The 21,893-nt window shown below is 46.6% G+C and overlaps 1 protein-coding gene across 4 annotated transcripts in view; it reads right to left on the bottom strand.

The window, feature by feature from the left end:
• B3GALNT2 (beta-1,3-N-acetylgalactosaminyltransferase 2) overlaps positions 1 to 21,893 on the bottom strand; it is a 54,098-nt gene that overhangs the window by 15,345 nt on the left and 16,860 nt on the right. For all 4 annotated transcript variants that reach the window (XM_053913424.2, XM_053913423.2, XM_053913422.2 and 1 more), the window contains 2 exons: positions 18,237 to 18,430; positions 12,928 to 13,023 (listed from right to left, as the gene is read on the bottom strand). In XM_053913424.2, coding sequence (XP_053769399.1) covers positions 12,928 to 13,023; positions 18,237 to 18,430 — 290 coding nt within the window. The remainder of the gene's footprint in view (positions 1 to 12,927; positions 13,024 to 18,236; positions 18,431 to 21,893) is intronic.

The following is a 21,893-nucleotide window of genomic DNA, read 5'->3' as shown; positions in this document are numbered from 1 at the left end:
GAATTTTAATGATGATGTGTCTTGGTGGGGTCCTTTTTGGGTCCAACTTGTTTGGGACCCTCTGTGCTTCCTGGACTTGAATGTCTATTTCCTTTGCCAAATTAGGGAAGTTCTCTTTTGTTATTTTTTCAAGTAAGTTTTAATTTCTTGCTCTTCCTCTTCTCCTTCTGGCACCCCTACGATCTGGATGTTGGTACGTTTGGAGATGTCCCAGAGGCTCCTTATGCTATCCTTGTTTTTGTTTTTTTAAATTATTCTTTCTTCTTGCTGTTCTGGTTGAATGCTTATTTCTTCCTTTAGTTCCAAATCGTTGATTTGAATCCCAGCTTCCTCCCCCGCACTGTTGGTTCCCTGTAGATGCTTCTTTATTTCACTTACTGTAACTTCACTTCCTCCTTTACATTGTTCTGTGAGCGTCCTGATCACCCGTGTTTGAACTCTGCATCTGACAGGTTGGTTACCTCTGTTTTGTTTAGTTCTTTTTCTGGGGTTTTGTTCTGTTCTTTCGTTTGGGCCATATTTCTTTGTCTCCTCAATTTGGCAGCCTCCCTGTGCTTGTTTCTGTGTATTAGGTAGAGCTGCTTTGACTCACTGTCTTAGTAGCGTGGCCTATTGTAGAAAAGGCACCTATAATTGTGTGGGGCAGAGCCTTAGGTAATCGCTGGAGCAGGGCAACCCAATTCACCTCTTTGTGGTTCTGTGGCGGGCAGGGGAGGGCTGGAAGAGGGGACAGTGCACTTGCCCCATTTCTAGTAACTTTACCCACTTCCTGGATGCGACTGGCTCCCTTCCAGAAGTTGCCCTGGTGGTGAGTCCCAGAGTGGGTGGGTTTGTGTACCTTTTAAGTCCCTGCAGGCCCTTTAAGCCAAATCTCCTGAAAACCCGGCAGTTTCTTCTGCCACCCCAACCCCCACTGGGTTTTACAGCCAGAACTTATGGGGACTTATCTTCCCAGTCCTGTGCGGTCTGGCCTGAGGCTGGGATTGCTCACTCTCAAAGCATCTTATCTACCACGTGTGAATGAACGTGGGACCGTCTATTCTGCCACTGCCTCTCGGTGCCACACTGCGTCTCTCTGCTCTCCCCTGCCTGTCTTCGTGCCTCCGCCCCTCCTACCCATCTGGATGAATGTGGCTTCTTTAAATCCTTGGAGGTCAGACTTCCACACAGCTCGATTTTCTGATGGTTCCAGGTGTTGTTTTGAGATCTGGTTGTAATTCTTCCTATGGTTGCCGGAGGAGGCGAAGCGTATCTACCTATACCTCCATCTTGACCAGAAGTCCTGTAAGACGTTCTGGATCCCGCTTCGCACTCTGTTTCCTGTTTACCTTTCTATTGTCAGCCTAACCGCTCCCACTGGACAGCAGGGACCTGGCCAGCTTACCGACCACTACATGCCCAGCACCTGGAGTGGCCGGACTCATAAGCAGCACACAGAATAAATGTGTAAATAAGCAGACAGCAGAAATTGATGTTTCTCTCTCTCTCTCTCTCTCTAAGAAAAATGTGTACTTAAATGTTGAATTCAAAATCGATGATTAATTCTGGTGTAGGGCATGAGATAAGAGCTATAGTTGTAATGGTCTAAAACGTCATGTGGTAAAATTAAGAGATAAGTACTTTACTGAAATATCTCATTTAGCAAGCATTATGAGGCTACAACACAAAATAGAATTTGTCAATTAAGTGAGACCAGTGGTTTGTAAGTTTTTTTAAGCAGTAAAACTTCTTTACTAGAACAGATAAAAACACTAAAAGAGTCAGTGTTCCTCAGGCAGCCTGGGACCTTACAGTCAGCTAACGTGCCCTAACCGTCACTCTCTGGGACACACCTGATGCATTTGGGGGAGTCCTAGGGCTCCTCAGGGCAGGTCCTGTGGACACACCTTGTCTCATCCCTTCCTAACCTTTAAAATCGACAAATGGTACCCCCTCCCAGGGGTGAGGATGAGCGATACGGCGCTGTTTCTCTGCTCAGCAGCACGCAGCGCTACCACCACCAGAGGGAACCCGGAGCCACCATACTGTGCACCTGAAACAGTTTCATGTCAACCGTAGCTCAGTAAGAGAGGAAAAGACTGCCCTCCGAGCTGAACTACTGCCTTCCTCACACTGAAGAAAACAATGTTCCTAATAACTGGGAAGAGCTCTAAGATTAAAGCTTAATTAGTGAGATCAATACCTTAGGCAACGTATTACGACGGGCACTGCGGGAAATGTCAGCACCGTAGCTGTGAGCAAGGGGAGAAGGACGCGGTCCCTGGAAGATGCGGAGCATTCGGGTCACACTTCCCTGCCCGAAGGAGCTGACACACCCTGCTCCCACGTCTGCAGTAAAACTCGATGCCCCAACCAGCAGCCACGAACTTTTAAGCCACTCTAATACAATTATTTTCTCCCCTTTGCGTCTCATGGCACACATAAACTCATTACAAAAATTCTGTGGCACACCAAAAATGTATTTTTTGCTGATCTGACAAAAATCGTCTGGCATCGTGTTTGAAACATTCTTGCGGCACCACTGAGGACGGATGAACTGACATCCTGGTTTATATGCTGACGTGGGACTTCATGTAACACCATTCAGTGAGCACCTGACCGTCTCTGAGTGAACTAACTGGAAGGCCAGGGTCAGCACCTGAGAGCTATGTCCTTGGTCCTTGGCCGTGGGAGGCCGCCGTGGGCTCACCATGGCTTCGCCCCAGCAACCATGACTGCTTGCCTTTGGTACACTTCACTTTCTTCCAAAGCTTCACCAGTCACAGTTTGGAAGGACGGAGAGCGAATGTGTTCAGGAGAAAGAGCTGACAGAATCTGGTGGTGCTCAGACTTGAGAGCTGAGGACAAACCCCATGATTCCGGTTTGGGTGCCCGAGGAAAAGGAGGTCTGTTACCCACGACCGAAAACCCGGGAGACCAGGACGGAGCGACGCGGACAGCAGCACCATCAGGACGCCCACGGGACACTCAGGTAGAGAAGTTCAGCAGGCGGCTGACGAGTGTGGGGCGTTCATGAGAGAGATCTGGGCTGTAAGTTTAACAGCCCCATTTGTGAACAGGTGGTAATGGATGAAACTGCCTTAAAACAATGAGGAAGAGAGAAGGCTTTATATCAAATCCTAACGATTAATATGTAAGAGGAAAGTAAAAGGGGAGCTAACGAAGTACATCATAAAGAAGGACTGAGCCGGATGTGGCTGAACCAAGAGGATGAACGTTATTTAAGCCGAGAGAAAGCTGACCCACCGGGGGAAGGGAAGAGGTCACTTGGAACCTTAGTGACTGCCATTTCAAATGAACCAGACCAACAAGTACAGCTCTAACGACCAAATAAAAATGCTTTGCTTTGAAACTATAACTCTGGAAAATGTGGTGTCGAACAAGGAAACCTCTGCCCTGCCCACTCCACTGAAAGTTGGTGTGCGACCTGCTTTTCCCAGGGGCCCTGCTGCACGGGGTCCGGATGCATCCAACCCGCTGCCTGCGCTGGGCAATCGCCCGCACTCAGCGGCCCGCAGATGACCCTGGTTTACTCACTGGACTCACACGCCCACGCAGTTGTGTTGTTCCTAGGAAGGGAGCAGCTCCCACTCCTCCCTCCCCGCACCTGCTCCACGGCGAGGTCACCACTGCGTTCCACGCTCCCAGGCCCACTTTCTACTCTCTGATGCAAAGGAGTCATAACGCCAGGAGTCTCTGCAGATGGGAAATGACTTGTTTATGGTGTGCCCCTGCTAAAAGTCAGGAAGAACAGCCTGGTACAGCTGGAAAAATGAGACCTCGTAAATTATCGCACGCATCAAAGCTGTCCTAAGCAAACTATCTGCGACCTCTTTCGCATGACGTTAATTCTTTTGTGTCCTATTTCTTATTTGTCATTGAAACCAACAGAATAGCTTGAACACACGGTCGTTTTGTGTCTGTAACTGTTACCACTTCTGGTGGATTGGAGAAATGACTACATCTATAAATTCTGACTTTGATTAAAAAAAAAATGTGTAAGTACCCACAATATCAACAATACTGTCTCTAGTGACTCAGGTGAATGAAAATAGCCTTTTTATTGAAATTAGTTTCAGGCTTCAACCGCACTCCTGAGGAAGATATGAAATTAGAGAAATAGATACTTTAAGAGAAACACACAGCGGTCTCCATTTAAATCTGCGGCCCCCCACTGAGGTTTATGCTTCGGTGAATCACGTGGTGAGAACGTTACAGGAGGTCTGCTTACTTGGCAGGCTGCACCGCTGACACGTGCTTCCGGTGGACAGGAAGTGTGGAGGGACGAAGGAACACAGCCTCTCGCCCCCCTCAAATGCAGCGACGATACGCTTCCTCCTGTCACTGTCTGTTGGTGACAGGCAGGCACACCACTCTGCTCTGCCAGTTTTCTGTGCTAACGAGCCTCATTAGGCTTGAGGCAGCAGAAATGTAAATTAGACATGGTTGCAACAAAAATAGGATTGTGTGTAAAAGAATATTTATTATTTTTAAGTTTATTTTTCTTTTAAATAAAAGGAATATATATTTATTATGGAACACTTAGAAATAGATACACAAAAAGAAAACGAAAATCATCCACAATCCTGCCCCCCAACCCCAGTATAGCCACTGTTAAATAACTACAAGTGTTTGAAAGAAACTGTTACTCAGAAGTAATAAGTAATGAAAAGTTGATTTAGCTGAAAGCGAAATAAAGATCACAAGGCATCAAAGAGTGCCTGGGTTCACCGACTGTTACCGTGTGTTCACGTCTGCTTCATCTGTCGACACACACACAGACTTTTCTGCTGTGCAATCCCTTCAGTAAAATGCAGATACCGTGACGTGTCACATTTAAATACTTCAGCATGTACTACCTAAGAATAAGAACACCATAAGGGAAAGGAATAGTTTTTGTGGACCTACCAAAATTTGTAGTTCTTTTTCTAAAAGAATGGAAGAGACTCTAAAACTGTGATTAGCCTGATGTATTAAAGTTTATTTTCTTCCTCTTTGTCCCTATTGTGACTCCTCCCTCTTAAGCAGTTTCCCAAGCTGGGCACTATCGATGCGAGGGGCCGTCCTGCGCACTGCGGGCTGTTTGGCTGCGGCCCGACCTGCACCCTCCACCTGCCAGCACCTCTCCACACGCAGCTGGAACAACTGAGCGTCTCCAGACAAGGCTAAATGTCCCCCCGGGGGCACGTGCCCCAGGTGGAGAAGCACTGCTCCTGACGCCCAGGATGCCCCAACCCAGATGAGTGCAGCAGAAATAAGGACGGCACACACGCGTGTCCTTAGTGCCTACCACGGGGCGGCACATTCTACGTGTTCTACATGCATAGCATCACTCAGTCCCTACAGTTACCCTCTGACCTGGGTTGGGCAGCACCTCCGTCTACAGAGGAGACAGACAGTGAGTTAAGTGGTGTGCCCAGGTCACAGAGGCACCGAGCAGCAGAGCAGCGGAGCAGGGGTTCAACCACACCCACAGACACCCACATTCAACTGCGCCCTGACAGACTTACTCCCATGGCATCATTTTGCTCTTTCCCACTCACACCAATCCTCTATGTCTTTCGTGAGACTCAACCCCACAGCAGGCTGCAGGCCATCCCACACAGCACCTAACACCGCGCCGGTGCTCCCGCTCTCCTGGGAACAACACGATGAGCCTTTGGGAGCCGTGCAGAGTCTGAACTGCCATAGGCTCTGTCCCTGCTCATTCTGAGTAGAGAGAAGGCACTCTGACAGACGACTTGCTTCGATCCTGAAGAAGCTTCCCAATTAGTTCCTGTAGGAAGCTCTCACAACGGTGCACACAGTGGCTAAGCGAATGTCCGAGTTAGCTCTTCCCCCCCACCGGCTGCTTTCAGGGCAGGATCTTCGCACTGTCTCCTTACCCAGCCCAGGGCTCGGCACACGCCAAGTCCTCCATATGTTCTGAGCAAATGAAAAACAAACCAAAGAATGGCTCCCTTCGAACCTGACGTCCAGCACTCGGCCAATACACTCAGTTGACCGCTACTCTTAATTACAAGTGAGAGATGTTTTTGATGGTCCACACCTCCCTCAACAAGAAAGTTCATTTCATATGTGCAATTGCAAAGGACACAGGAAAACAGGCATTCTCACATAATGCTGACACACCCAAACTCACACAAATGGCATGCCCTCCAGAAAGAAATGACGTGCCTTCAAAATGTGTGTAAACCTGAAACAACAGTTCACCCTACAATTACCAGCTATGTATACAAAACAGAGGTGCGAGAATGTTCTCTGCGGTCTTCTTTAATGACACTGAGAAAGCGTGTTTTCGTTTTGGTTTCATTGAAAGTGTGTTTAAGCGGAAGTCCGTACGTGGGTGTGAAGCAGGGTGCAGCGAAGAGGAGGGCCCCAAGAAGGGATGTGTAATGGGGTCCAGAACTCAAGGTGTCCAGGAAATATTAGAAAAATACATATAGGATGTCCTCACCCTCACAAGCCTGAACCAGGGGGGATGGGACACATGGAACAGGGCCATTCAGAGCTGTTTTAGTGGCAAGAGCTTTGCAGCTAACCCCTGACACGGTCATTTAACATATCTATAACCTTTAACTGGTTTCATAGCTATGTTAAATAGCTGTGGCCATGCTTTGAGCCAGGGGGATGGGAGCGAATTCCACCCAAGGTGCGACTGGGAAGCAACTCCCCCTGGTTACAGGGCCTGCGTGAGAGCTTGGAGATGATTGGCTCCATGCCATGGGGCCACACCTGCCCAGACTTACAATGGCAGCCCAGTAAAGCTGGAAGAATTCGGGGATGCTGGCAGGTGTAACTGATTGTAGGAGGAGTCGGAAATGGGGCAGCAAAGGAAGATGGGCGCTGGGATTTAAACCTAGGCGCGGCAGCCAGAGAGAGGGAGAACTATGTGGTTCTGAAGAAAAGGAAGAGGGCCACGAGGTTCTGAAGTAAAAGGAGGAGGACCATGTGGTTTTGGGGTGCTTCTTTTTGCCACGCGGCTTAGGCAGCAGGAGAGACTTTGCCAAGAAGGAAAGGGTAGGAAGGACTCTTGCTGGTGGGCCATGAGAAGGTGCCACATGGCTTCGGATTAACTGGAGGTCGTGGCAGCCACACAGCTGATGGTGCCAGGAGCCTGAATCACGGACTTCTACTTCTTTTCCTGACACGGTACCCGGACTGGGCACAGGGAGAGGGAAGGACTGTGTGCATCTGTGGGTATTCTAGAGAACTTTAGTATCTTAATGAAGACATTAAGCCATTACTCTAAGTCTGTGTAACTTTTAAATAAATAATTTCTTTCCTTTTCACCAGTCTCTGGCATTGAGAGACGTCTTTCCTCTGGCGGTGGGCATTGTGAACCTAGTAGGTGTGTGGGGGACCTCCAGAGACAGAAAAGGGGGATCCTTTCTGTAATAATTTATCGTGAACCACCCCCCGCCTGGTCTGTAACAGTTTTTGGCGAAGCACGAAGGGATAATAATTGCCCATGGCAGACCGACCCCCTCAGGTGTGGGAGAGTGAGACTGGGGACTTCTCCCCATCTCTGAGAATTTCTCTGCACTCCTGAGGGCGTCGCCACCTAATCACACCCGGAAAGGTGAAAAGGAAATGAAACGGAGCAGGGAAGTGACTTGTTTCTGAACACTGCTTTGGAATAATGGAGTTGTGGATGATATGATGGTTTGGTTGGTGTGCTGTTTCCAGGTTGCCCCTGGCTGCTCACTCACAGGTTCAGTGAGCCCAGGTGGCACTAAGGGAACTTGTACTCAGGTGTGGGGAGGAAGCAAGCCCCTAGGCTCTGTAAGCCGAGCCTGCATGAGTGTTGGGGATTGGACAGCAAGCCACGTGGGTGTGTCACCATTTCGGGTAAAATGGAGGATGAGCCACGTGAGTGCCTCACCATGGAGGACGGGTCACGCATGCACGTCACCATCCTGGACAACCCAGAGTGCGTGGGCACTGCCGTCTTGGATGGTGGGTCACCTGAGAGTTCTACCATCTTGGAACTGGGTGAGGTGGTGGGCTGAGGGTTGTCTTCAGGTCATGGGCTGTGTGTTGCTGCTGTGTGGGCACTGCACCAGTCAGGTTCTCTGTGCGACTGGCTCTGATAGGGATAGTTCTGGTTCTGAAGGTCATGGACTGGGGTCCGAGGGTGACCATCTGATTTATAGGGCGTTGGCAAGGTCTAAGCTTCAGAAAGCTGCAGGATGGCCCTGTGAATTTAGAGACTTTTAGTGGAAGGTGACTGCAATGCTAGGGACTTTGGGCTGCCAGATACTGGGTTTAACTACTGAGTTTAAGTACAGTCCTTCCCAGGGTGGGAAAGGAGCAGGGATTAAAAGGGAACTGTGGTTAAATCTGGATGGGTAAAAATATGTAGAAATGTTGTGAAAGTTTTAAACCTGGAGGAAAGGAAACCTCAACTACTCGTTTTCTGGTTTTATGGGAATGTGGTTTCATTTTGCTTCTGTTTCTGATCAGAAACCCCCTGTACCTGAAGACCTGGTTAAGGTCACCTGAAGACCTAGTTAAGGTCATCTGAAGACCTGTTTAGGGTCACTTGAAGACCTACCTAGTTAAGGTCACCTGAAGACCGAGTTAGGGTCACTTGTAACCGGTTGGGGAGAATGCCTTTGCCGCTCGGGACCCAGGAAGGGTCATTCGGGCCTGATGAGTGTTTCAGCCTGAGGCAAAGGAGCATGTCTCTGCCAAGGGACTGGACCTGAACGGCATGTCTCTGCGGAGGCCCCAGTGGACACACTGGTGCAAGAGGATGCCTCTACCTGTGTACTGTTCTCATGGAACTCTGTCTGTGTTTTGGATTTTGCTCTGTATCTGCTCTGAAAAGAAAACTGAGGATTCCAGGGACGGTTAAAACTTCACACTCTGTAGGGAAGGGAACAAGGGGGAGTGCAAGATGTGTAAATGAAGAAGGTGTATGAAAGGTCATAGAAGGTCAGTGGATGTTGCAGAAGGTCTGTGGGAAGCTGTAAAGATAGAAAAGGGTTTGTAAGAAGGTGTGGAAAAGGTTATAGAAGTTTGTGAAAGTTTTGGAAAGAAATTATGTGGGGTTAGTAATGGAAGGTATAAGGCATGGAGATGCAATCTTGGTGGGTATCAGAAGGAAAAGGACTTTCCATCGCACTTGGTATTTTTCTCCCTACCTGTTCCCTCCAGAACTTGGCATTCGGAAGGAGAGAGTGATGACATCAGGTTTCTTTGCATAAATCCATTAAGACCAGTCATTAATGGTGGTTTGTTAACTGGTACTTTGACTGGAATGTCACGCCTGAAGGAGGCATGTCTGGGTTCTGGTCGTCACCAGGAAGCCCTGAGGAACTGAGATTGACTTGAGAAGCTAGCAAAAGCCCACGAGAAGAAGCCTGGTACCTTGGTTGGTTGTGCGGTTCGTGGCAGTCTTTCCAGGGAAGGAATGAAGGTTGCTTTCCTGAAAGATGGCTAAAAAGGAACCTGCAGGCACCATGGAAGCCTCAAGGATTTGAGGGAAACAACTGGTACAGGCGAAGCCAGGTGGCGGATGTGTGGCTCTGCTTCTGTGCCCCGAGGGGCGGACTGAAAAGTCAGTCTAAAGGTTCCCTGTGTGAGTTCCAGTGAAGAGAACTTAAAGATCATACGTAATCCAGGCTGCTCTTGGTGCATTTATGCAAATGAACAGGCAAAATTAAAAGTTGGACTCAAAGTAGTCACTTTAATAACGATGAGGGTGATCTTCAGGAGAAAAATCATGGTCTAAGGAAAATCACGTGCTCAGTGTTGGACATGGGAATCGTGCAGCTAACCGTCTTGAAAGTTTGTTTTCATTTGAAAGTCGAAACTGCGTTTGTAATATCACCAAAGACGTTTAATTTACAGGCACAAGGGACCTGTCAAATTGCCACTGTTAGATGTCATTGCAGCAAGGGCCTTGCAACTGAATGTCTTCCCAAGACAGTCTCCCAGGCACAGAGACTGGTTTGGGGATTGTTGAGTGAATTAACCTGTGTGTTCCTCCTTCTGTTTTCATAGGGTGTGGGACTGTGGCCTCATTACCTGAGCGATTGGTTGCAATATAGGCCTCACTTAAGGAGCCCACCTTCATCATCGCCCCCTGAGACTCAACGGTTTGGTTAAACTAGGTGGTTGGGTTGGTGAAGGGGTCGGGCGGTCTGTGGGCTTCACTTCAGAGCTGATTTTCCCTTTTCTGTCCTAACAGCCCAGACAGAAAGGGCCCGGAGATCGGAAAGGAGGGAAATCCTGATATATTCCCCTCAGCCCGAGCGAAGTGTAGTGAGCCACAAGGGTTTTGGATAGGTGTAGCATGCTGTACACCTTCCTCCAGATAAGCCATTCTTTACCTAGGTGCCTGCCTTTGTTATTCAGTGATTATGATTTAATTGTGCCTTCCAACTCTCTTGCCAAATCTGTCACCTCCAGAATACGACGAGGATGCCAACTGTCCAGTAATGCCAGCCTTTGGACACCGAGCCTGCAACTTCCCAGTGACAGCCAACTGACTGGGATTCTGTGAGGTCCTTCCCCTTACAGGAAGGACTCCATCCGTGCTGCACCCCCTTTCAGGGCACCCCTGACCCAAGGTTAGGTAGGACGAAGTCCGTGCCCAGCCGGAAGTAGTTACAAGATGAGACCTTCGTCCATTGTCCTTTATATGATTATAAAGGGGTTGTATATCTGAAAGGAGGGATTGAAGCAGGGTGCAGCCAAGAGGAGGGCCCCAAGAAGGGATGTGTAATGGGGTCCAGAACTCAAGGTGTCCAGGAAGTATTAGAAATATATATATATAGGATGTCCTCACCCCCACAAGCCTGAGCTGGGGGGGATGGGACATATGGAACAGGGCCATTCAGAGCTGTTTTGGGTGGCAAGAGCTTTGCAGCTAACCCCTGGCATAGTCATTTAACATGTCTATAACCTTTAACTGGTTTCACAGATATGTTAAATAGCTGTGGCCCTGCTTTGAGCCAGGGGGATGGGAGCGAATTCCACCCAAGGTGTGCTACTGGGAAGCAACTCCCCCTGGTTACAGGGCCTGCGTGAGAGCTTGGAGATGATTGGCTCCATGCCATGGGGCCACACCTGCCCAGGCTTACAATGGCAGCCCAGTAAAGCTGGAAGAATTCGGGGATGCTGGCAGGTGTAACTGACTGTAGGAGGAGTCGGAAATGGGGCCTGCAAAGGAAGATGGGTGCTGGGATTTAAACCTAGGCACGGCAGCCAGAGAGAGGGAAGACCACGCAGTTCTGAGGGGAAAGGAAGAGGACCATGTGGTTCTGAAATGGGAGAGAGGACCACGCGGCTCTGAAGTAAAAGGAGAGGGCCATGCGGTTCTGAAGTAAAAGGAGGAGGACCATGTGGTTTTGGGGTGCTTCTTTTTGCCACGCAGCAGGAGAGACTTTGCCAAGAAGAAAAGGGTAGGAAGGACTCTTGCTGGTGGGCCATGAGAAGGTGCCACATGGCTTCGGATTAACTGGAGATCGTGGCAGCCACACAGCTGATGGTGCCAGGAGCCTGAATCACGGACTTCTACTTCTTTTCCTGACACGGTACCCGGACTGGGCACAGGGAGAGGGAAGGACTGTGCATCTGTGGGTATTCTAGAGGACTTTAATATCTTAATGAAGACATTAAGCCATTACTCTAAGTTTGTGTAACTTTTAAATAAATAATTCCTTTCCTTTTCACCAGTCTCTGGCATTGAGAGACGTCTTTCCTCTGGTGGCAGGCATTGCGAACCTAGCAGGTGTGTGTGTGTGGGGGGACCTCTAGAGACAGAAAAAGGGGGATCCTTTCTGTAATAGTTTATCGTAAACACCCCCCCCCCCCCGCCTGCTCTGTAACAGGTGGGACAGAGGAGATGTCTCTGACAGAACTCGCACACACAGTTTCAGCTACTTGTACTCGACTCCAGGGACCCCCGGCGTGCCCCAGAACGCGTCAGTCTGGTGTCGTGTAAAGGTGAGCAGCCCCGTAAGACTGTGGTGGAGAACGGTTCCTGCCTGGCCAGCGTGGCCGGTCACCTGTGTAGCTTCCACATCTGAACTCACTTTGATGTCGCAGGGTGAGCTCTAGCTGACCTAACGTGACTCGCAGGGGCTTCTGGGGAAAACTGGCCCCCACTGTGTCCCCAGAGCGCCGAGTTTGGGAATGCGCTCGGACTGGACGGAGACCACCCGAAAGGCTTTGGCCGACGGAGGAACACTGTGTGTGCCTGGCGGTGCAGCTCTGCCACCGCACTGCGGCCTGACCTCGGGGCCGACGGGCACCTGCAGGCGAGGCAGCCCCCAGCACACACCACTCCAGACTGGACCTGGCGGGACCAGAGGCGAGTTATGGTTTTAGACACCTTGTACAACTTGGAGGAGTTTCATTTCTCTGGGAAGTGTGGCCTAGCGCTTTGCCATTATCTTGTCTGCACTGCCCCAGCCCTGGTTCTTTATTTTATTTTATTTTATGTATTGATTTTGAGAGAGGAACATCGATTTGTTGTTCTATTCACTGGTGCATACATTAGCTGACTCCTGTATAATGCCCTGACCAGGGATTGAACCTGCAACTTCCGGTGTAGCTCTAACCAACGATTCTTCAGATGAGTAAACTACTGCATTTACTCACGTGGTCTCGGTGTCTGGTCTTTCTGTGAATGATCCATACCTATTACTGCCCTTTGTCACTAACACGGCCACACTCACTAAACCACGGTAATAGGCAACACTTTGCAGAGTGCTTCTGAAACCTGGAGGGATGATAAGGTGCCCGGAGGTCTGAATGCAGAGCGAGACCTTTCAGTCCATCCCAGTTGGTGGCCTCATCTGCCTACCACCCTGGAGAGCTGCCCGAAACAACAGGAGATCAAACGCCGGCCCCCAGCACAGCCCCAGGCACACGAAGGACTGCGGGTACTCCAGCCTCCACGCCACCCCGTACCTCTGGTAGGATGAACTGCTCCACGGGCTTGTACCACAGCCTGTTCACCTGCACGCCGCAGCTCGGGGGACTAAAGCGAGCAATGAAGAGGGCCTCCTGCAAGTGGTAGGGAGACAAGGAGAAAAAGTTCACGTGGGACTTCACTTCACGTGAAGATTCAACGAGTCTTCAAATATCTTCAGTCTCAGCGGCCCCCACCGTGGTTACTAACATTGGTCTACCGTGGTTTACGCCTCATTTGGGCTTTCTAGTGTAATTGTGGTTTAAAGAAAGATATTTAAGATAACCAAAATTGTCAAGAAGTTCTAAAAGACAACAAATAATCCATATAACCTTAAAAAACATCTTGAAATGAGGAGCATTAGGGGAAGTGTGAGCTATTGTTAAATTAAGCCAACTTACTAGGTTTAACCCCGAAGGGTTAAGAATGAACTAAACACAGATTTCTACATGGAACAAAGATACTCAGCAATCCCCTTCAAAAAGAACCTTAAAAGGAAAACAAAAACAAAAAGGAAGTATAAAAGAGCATTGATTCTCGAGTCTACTGTTTTCTCGGGTCCTTCCCAGTTTGTTTTAGGCAAGGTCATGTCCCTCTTCCCATGCCTATTCCTATACACTGCTCTGCCACAGCTGTCCGGTCCGTGGGGAAGTTCAGAACCCAGGGCATGTATTAAGACAGGTAAGTGTATGAAAATCATTCAAGATAAATCCTAATTTTTAAATAAGCGTATCAGTGAAATCAGAGTATTGCTATTTCAGTTACCTATATGCATTTCAGTATCAGTGAAACTTTTAACCACAGTAATATATAAACTGCTATACTTGAATAGCTTAATGAATTTCTTCTCACTGTGATCATAATGGCTGGAATCACCACGAGGACTTGTTCCCTCTCTTATATTTACATCATTAAGCACATCTGCAAACTATACAGATTCTTTAGAGGAAGTAGAAATAGGACAAATAGCAAAAAAGAAATTTAATCTTAAGTTGATTTGTATAGTTATTGGTTACTAATATTGTATGTTAGTAACAATCAACATTAGCAATAATATAAAAAGTTTTAAAAATGCCTTAAAAACCCTGAACAGAGTTCTGTTTCCAGTGACTTCAGACCAGTTCTCCTACCGATAACAACTCGGGACAAAAGATTTAAAAACTAGCCTGAAGGCCCTGGAGCGGACGCAAAGCAGCAGACCCTGGAGGGCAGGCAATCTTGGGGAGGGGAGAAAGGCAGTGGGAATGCCTCCCCCACTTTCCTCTGCAACTTGTCTAAAGGTGCATCTTGAGAGGCAACTGGAAATTTGAACTAAAAACCTGCAGTCTTTCTGGCTGCAAAATCAGAGAAAAAAGTAGAGGCAAACAGTCCTGGCTGGTGTGGCTCAGTGGACTGAGTGGTGGCCTGAAAACAGAAAGGTTGCTGGTTCGATTCCCAGTCAGGGCACACGCCTGGGTCGCTGGCCAGGTCCCCAGTGCGGGGCTTGTGAGAGGCAACAAATAAATATCTCCCTCGCACATCAATGTTTCTCTCCCTCTCTTCCTGCTTCCCTTTCCCTCTCTCTAAAAAACTAAATAAAATCTTTAAAAAAAAATTGGGGCAAACATATCAGCTAAAAAGTGAGAAGAAACATCCCAGAAAGAAAAGGGTCACAGAGAGCAAGCCTCAAATTCTCCATATAAATTCCGCCCAAATCTGTGGCTGACTCATGAAATACACATTCAAAACAGCACTCGAGCAGCCCATATAAGCCCAAAAACATGAACAGAGATTTCAGCTGCGGTCCACTGCGAGGGAGACAGTTCCGAGTCTGCATCCAGCTGATTTAACTGCCTGATAAAGTAATACCCCCTACAAATCAGTACTTTTTTAAGGGCTGTAGAGATCCTGCACTGAATTATTCATAATATCTAGGATACAATCCAAAGTCACTCAATATAAAAGGGAAAAAATGTCATCCATATTCCAAGAGCAAGATGATAATCAATAAAGAGAGACCCTAAGATAACTCAAATATCAGAACAAGTAGCCAGAATTTTAAAGCCACTATTGTAACTAAGGTCAAGGCTGCAGAAAAAAACATGTTCAAAATGAATGCACACGGGAAATGTCAAGAGAAATAAAAACTACAAAAAAGTATTAAATGGCAATTCTAGAACTGAAAAATACAATATGTAAAATTAAAAAATCAGCCCTGACTGGGTGGCTGAGTGGACTGGGCGTCATCCTGAAAACCAAAAGGTGTTGTTGCAGGTTTGACTCCTGGTCAGGGCACACGCCTGGGCTGTGGGCCGGGTTCCTGGTTGGGGGCCTGTGAGAGGCAACCGATCAATGTTTTTCTCCCTCTCTCCATCCCTTCCCCTCTCTCTCAAACTAAATAAATAAAATCTTTAAAAAAAAATTCACTGGCTAAGCTTAACAGATTTGAGATTATAGAAAAGTAGTGATTCTGATAACAGAAATTACAAAATCTGAAAAACAGAGAAAGAAACATTGGAAAAAACAGTTTTGTGACCTGTGGGACAATACCAAAGGTCAACATTCATGTAACTGGAATCCCAGAATGAGCGAAGAGAATGGGGCTGGGGAAGTTTTTTAAAGAAATAATAGCTGAAAGTTTCTCAGATTTGGTGAAAGAAATGTGAAGAATTTACACATTGGAAAAACGTGGCAAACCCTGAGCAGAATAAAGAAAAACCATACCAAGGCACAACAGGAGCAAACTGCTTATAACCAAATATAAAGAGAAAATCTTAAAAGCAGCCAGGAAAACCAAAACAAACACCACACGGCATAACCACCCAAGAAAACCACACGGGGGACGGCTGACTTCTCACCCGAACGACACAGGCCAGAAAGCACCGGAGTGGCGTCTTAAACCTGTGAGAGGGGGAAAACTCAGCCCGGGAATTTTTATATCCAGATGGCATCCCACATGAAGGGGGCGCAGAACAAAGGCAAAATTAAAACACTTTCACAAAGATGAAAACTAAATGCATCACAGTACACACGCTCTGTAAGAGGCAAAAGGCTGTTCTCTGGGCCGAGGCAGCTGAAATGAGATGGAAACATGGATGGATATTCAGGAAGGAATAAAATGGTAAAATGTGGGCAAATATAAGTGACCATTTCTGGTCTATATTACTTGAATACACATTCAGCTGTTCAAAGCAAAAATGTTAACACTGTATCATGGGATTCACAGCACACACAGATGTACCGCACGTGACCACTAGAGCAAAGAAGATGGGGCGGTAAATGGAATCTTGCGGTTTCCAGGTTCCTACGGCTCACACGAAGGGCCACAACACTAACTCTAAGAAGACTGGAAAGTTCAGGATTTATATTCCAACCCTTGTGTCAACCATACACACAAACGGTAATGTGCAAATACCTGTAGCTAAAAGGAAACAGAGCTATCAAGATGGAATTCTAAGAAACATTCCATTAATCCAAAAGAAGGCTGGAAAAGAGGAACAGAGAACAAAAAAATGTGCAGCATACAGAAAACAGCAAAATGGACAACTGAAACCCAGCCACTTCGATAACAGGATTCAGTGTGCATAGAATAAACACCCCGTGTGAAAAGCAGAGATTCTCAGACTGGATACAAAGGAGGACCAACCCCATGCTGCCCACAGAAACACATTTCCAGCAATCCATGAAGAGTACAGCATGGCCAAGAGGGATAGGAGGTTGGCTTAAGATTCCAAAGTCAACAAATGTACATCATCATCATCACCGCATACTGGAGAAAACCCTGGAGACATTCCAGGTGCCCATCAACAGGGGAATGGGTAAATCCGTATATTGTTGAGATACAAGGTAGCAGTTAAAAGGAAAAGGAAAAATTCACTAGTAACTACAACAACATGGGTGAGTCTCAAACAGTACGTGGCGTGGAAGACACCTTATGCAGAGCGTACCCATGATACGATGCTATTTGTATACGAAGGCCCACGCCGGTCTGTGGTTTAAAAGGGAGAACAGGAGCTGCCTCTAGTGAATGGGGTGGGGTGACAGATGTCTGTGTCATGCAGATTTATGTGGTTTAAAAGTGTGACTGAATGCACATTAAACCACAAATACTAAAGTCTAGTCCACGGCACGCAGGCTGCAGTGGTTAGGGCTGAAGCGCAGCGATGCCTGCAAGTATCTGGATCATGTTTTTAAAGAAGGTGAGGCTGACGAATGACTCTATGTAGAAAACACAAGTTCACTACTGTGGAATGTAGTTGGTGGACATATGGGTGTCCATTGTACACTTTTTTCAAGATTTCTGTAGGTGAAAACCCAGGAACAGATCTTTTCAAATACCGTTTCTTCCTCCACTCCTTCAGAGGCACTCTGTGAACAAATCAGATCCCCCAAATCTCGGGAACAGAGTAACCCCGGCGGTTTAAACTCTCCTTCCCCCTACAACTTTATTACGTAAGAGATCCAAGGCAGCGTCAGCCTGGCATTCTAGTGATGACTTCTGGGCTGCCGGAGAGAGACGATGATACTTACACTCAACAGGCCCACACTTTCTCTGTCCGTTTTCAACTTCTGAAATCCCTTAGGCATTAAAGAATTTTAGTTTGGGAATTTCTTTCCTTTTTTTTTTTTTAATTCTTACCCAAGGACATTTTTTCTCCCTTCATTGCGAAACATCAACGCGAGAGCGCAGCATTAATTGGTTGCCTCCCATATGCGCCCAGACTGGGGGACTGAACCCGCATCCTAGATTCGTGCCCTGGCCAGGACCCGTGTGCTTTGACACATACCATTTGACGATACGATTAATCAGAACGTCTACACCTCCAGAGTACCATGATTACTGTTCACAATGACTCTGAGGTATTGAAATAAAGCTGACTGCCATGTGAATCACCCAAATGATGGTAGGTATTACCTATATGGAAGACCCTTCGGTTACAGGACGATGCTCCACCCAACTGAGCCACACCAGCCAGAGCTAGGTCGGGAACTTCTAACATGGGCCAACTCCTTCTTTTCTAGAAGAACACGTTTATTCACTGGTATTCTCTTCCCGAACCAGCATTCTCATACAGGGTGTGGCAAAAGGAGGTGTACAGTGTTCATATGGAAAATACGATAATTAATAAACAATAACACAGAATGCACTCTGTGTTCCGTGTACTCACAACTGTGCACCTCCTTCTGTTCCACCCTGTCTGTTACGCTGTAAGGAGCCCGGTCGGCAGGGAAGGAAGGTGGAGTCTCCCACCTATGACATGCCATGAGGGAAAAGCTGGTGCTTCTGAACAAGAAAAACTGGGGAACCCTTGTACAAAGCAGCACCTACCTCCTGTTCCGCCTGGTAAAGCTTGACAGTGATGTTCCTTTGGAAACCCGCGTCGCTGGCATCGTAAAACACCCCCAGACTGGTAATAACGATCGGGTGCAGAACTCGAAAGCTCACGCTGACAACTCGGTCCTCAGACAGCCCCGACGAGGTGTCCTCGGAAAAACTGAATGCCTCGATTTCCTGATTCAAAACTAAGAAAGTAATAAAAAAGAAAGGAGATTTATATAATCAAATAATATAAGATAATGAAGTGGACTTGACAGCAAAATCTAGATTATTATTTGTTATGTAATTCTTTCCTAAATGGCAATAATTTTTTAAAATGCTTCAGAAATATGGCTGCTTTTAGGAAAAAAATAAACTCATTCTGAAATTTAAGAACAAAGTCTTTAGCCATATCTAAATAAAATATTTAATTTATCTAATTACCAGAGCTATTTTAATAGATTTGTGCACACACACGTGTACATATGTGTGTATAAACACCCCAGGGGAATATTAAATTCAAAGGCATCTACCAGGGAAGGTTGGATAAATAGAAATATTAGAACACAATATTGATTACAGTCATAAACAATGAGTAAACTGTCTTGCTCTGCAAAGTCCAAGAAGCCTATTTCTTGGGCAATTTAAAATATTTGTGATATCAGGCCATTATTACAGAGAAGAAAGTACCTGAGACGAGTTCAAACAACACTGAACACGTCCTGCCACACAACAGCGGTGGGACAGAAGCACATCAAACACAGTGCGCATCGTTTACAAGTGCGTGACGGTCAGTCAGTACACTCAGTGTTGATGAGGACTGCGCTTTCCCATTTCAGATAAATAGAAACTGTTTTATTCCGGCCCCTCAGGGATCGTTCGGATCCCTCCCTGAGGATTCTTAGATGCTAGTTTACACTTAGTAGATGCTCAATAAAATGTGACTGAGTGGGAGTGGTGGCTGAGGGAACGGAGGAAGACGCAGAATTTGTCCAGGGCTGGGCAAGCACTGGCCAGAGTCCCGACTGCAAATACACTGAAGGACAACAAGTTTTTCTTGTTAATACAGTCAGTAAATAAAAGATATCCCAACCAGAAGCACATCTATTGTAGGAAATAGGTTAAGTGCATTATAATATAAGTACATATTTTCTATCTAAAACAACGTACCTTAAAACTCAAGCTACCTGGACACAGGAAAGCCTGCTGCTTTGACAATACTATTAATAAAAATTTCTACACCTCCAGAGTATCGTGATTACTGTTCACAATGACCCTGAGATATTGAAATAAAGCTGACGGCCATCTGAATCATCCAAATGATGGTAGGTACTACCTATATGGAAATTTTCCATTAATGGAAATCTCCACTGCTTTACTATTAAAAAATAATAGTACTTTAATAAAAGTGATTATTTTAAAAGTGAGGTTTTCTAAAATTTGGGTTGGTTTTGGATTGCGAATATAATTTGTTCTAGGCTATTACACCATCAGTCATACAACCTTTTGTTAGCTTCGTGTCCCTTTTGGGACTCCAGTCAAACTTAAAGGACGTTCTCCCCAGAAAAACACAATTATGCACAGCTTTGCATAAAAAGTTATCTAAATTCAGACACCCTGCGTAAGAAACCTCTGCTGTACAATACAGACCTGAAAATATGATCCAATTCATTTAACAAGCTGAATTAAGCCCAACTCTATAAAAAGGTAAGTTCTTTATAATAACATTTAAGCACCTAATATCCAGGAACTAGTCTAAATACAGGGCGGGGTAAAAGCAGGTTTACAGTTGTTAGTATGGAAAATAATGTAATGACATTTTTTAAACTGATTTTATATAGAGAGAAAGGGAGGGACAGAGAGAGAGAGAAGGAGAGGAGGAAGGAGAGAGGGAGGAAGAGGGGGAGAGAGAGAGAAAGAAACTTTGACTTGTTGTTCCACTTATTGATGCATTCGCTGGTTGATTCTTATATGTGCCCTGACAGGGATCGAGCCTGCAACCTTGGCGTATGACGAAAATACTCTAACTGAGCTAGCTGGCCACAGCAACAGTAATTAATAGATAATACAAGAATGAACTCTGTATTTCATGCACTCACAACTGTAAACCTGCTTTTGCTCCACCCTGTATTTTACGTGCATCAAACTTATTTCATCCTTGCGTCAATCCCTGAGGTAAGTACTCTTATCCTCGGCTGACAGATGATAAAAGAGGGGCAAATGGCTGATGGAAGGTCACAGCGCTGGAAAATGGCAGAGCCTAGGTCTAAAGCCAAGAAGCCGGACTGCAGACCCCACGCCGCTATACTAGCACTGTCTAGAAAAGTGAGGCGTATGTATAATTAATACCTAGCTCTCACCAATCTCAAAATACCAGAAGTCATAACTCTCACATTTAAGATTTTGAAAAGTTTAATCTCATTAGAAATGTAACCGGCAGCAGCTAGGAGCGAGCGGCCAGAGGAGAAATAAAGGCAGGGCCCTGGCCACTGCAGTCTAACAGAGAACTTAATACAGGAGGCTAGAGGCAAAGGCACCCCTCGGCTCAGTTGTCCTGAGCCTGGATCGGTAAGGCTGCCAGGCACTCCGAACAACAAGATAGCGTGTGTGTGTGTGGGGGGGGGGGGGGCCTTGAAAGTCTGTGTGTATCACCTCCCCTAGCTGGAAAAAGGATAATCTTGAGCCTGTGTATTCATCCCAAGGCCTGGAAGGGGGAGGGGGGGGTCTACAGTGCCCAAAGAAAAGTCCCCAAAACAACTTTAGTTAACTGCCCACCTCCCATCTCGTATACAAAATGAACCAATAGAGCCTGGAGCAAGATGGGGATTCGGGGTAACAGACCCCACCCACACCTACGTTTGAGTAGTCACAGATTCCCAGGACAGCTGGCACCACCTCTACCTGTCAATCAATACGAAACTTCTTCACCCCCATCCCACCAACTACACAAGTCCTCAGGGCAAAGGACTCATCTCTCTTGGATCTTTTGCTACACAAGGGGACCCCTGCCACCACTTTTTGACCACCTGGCTCCTGGCCACCCTTGCTTTTGCTTTCTCATTAGAACTTAGCACTAAAAAACTTTGCTCACGTGCTAGTAGGCTTGCTGATCTGTAATTCCGTACTGCGTCAGCAAGAAGAACTGAGTTTCTGGGAGTTTCTCCTGTAGGAAATGCTAATAAACCAAGAGAGACGGTTACAGAGTTACCGACTTCCTAAAATGGGTTCCCTAGTAACATACAGAAGCCCCTTAGGTCCATCCTTCTTCATTCCCATCGGAACTCACACAAGCTTCTAACTGTGAGAAATAAAAAAGTACTAGTCGTGCTTTTAATTTTTTACTCTTTGTTTCTTTTGTAGAAGCTCAGGCAATAATCCCATGAGAGAGTGGATTCACATTTGTATCGAGGCTATTACAAATCAACAGGCTGGTGGAATCAGCAGGTTTGTAAAAGTTCAAAATTCAGTAACTGAGGATTTATCTCTGCATGAGGAATTTCCAGATGCGCTCAAACCACTGAAAAATAAACCCTTCTGGACCCTGAAATTACACGTATCTGTAAAGAATCTTCACGGATATCCGCAGGGATCCGTCAAGCTGTTAAAAGGATGAAAGATAAATTTTGAGGAAAGCTCCATTTCCATCTGCTAAAAACAGACACCATACTA

This window comes from Desmodus rotundus, chromosome 10, assembly GCF_022682495.2.
Source record: "Desmodus rotundus isolate HL8 chromosome 10, HLdesRot8A.1, whole genome shotgun sequence".
In the NCBI taxonomy this organism is placed as follows: Eukaryota; Metazoa; Chordata; class Mammalia; order Chiroptera; family Phyllostomidae; genus Desmodus; species Desmodus rotundus.
Note: the sequence above shows the minus strand (reverse complement) of the source record. Positions and strands in the feature narration are given on the sequence as shown.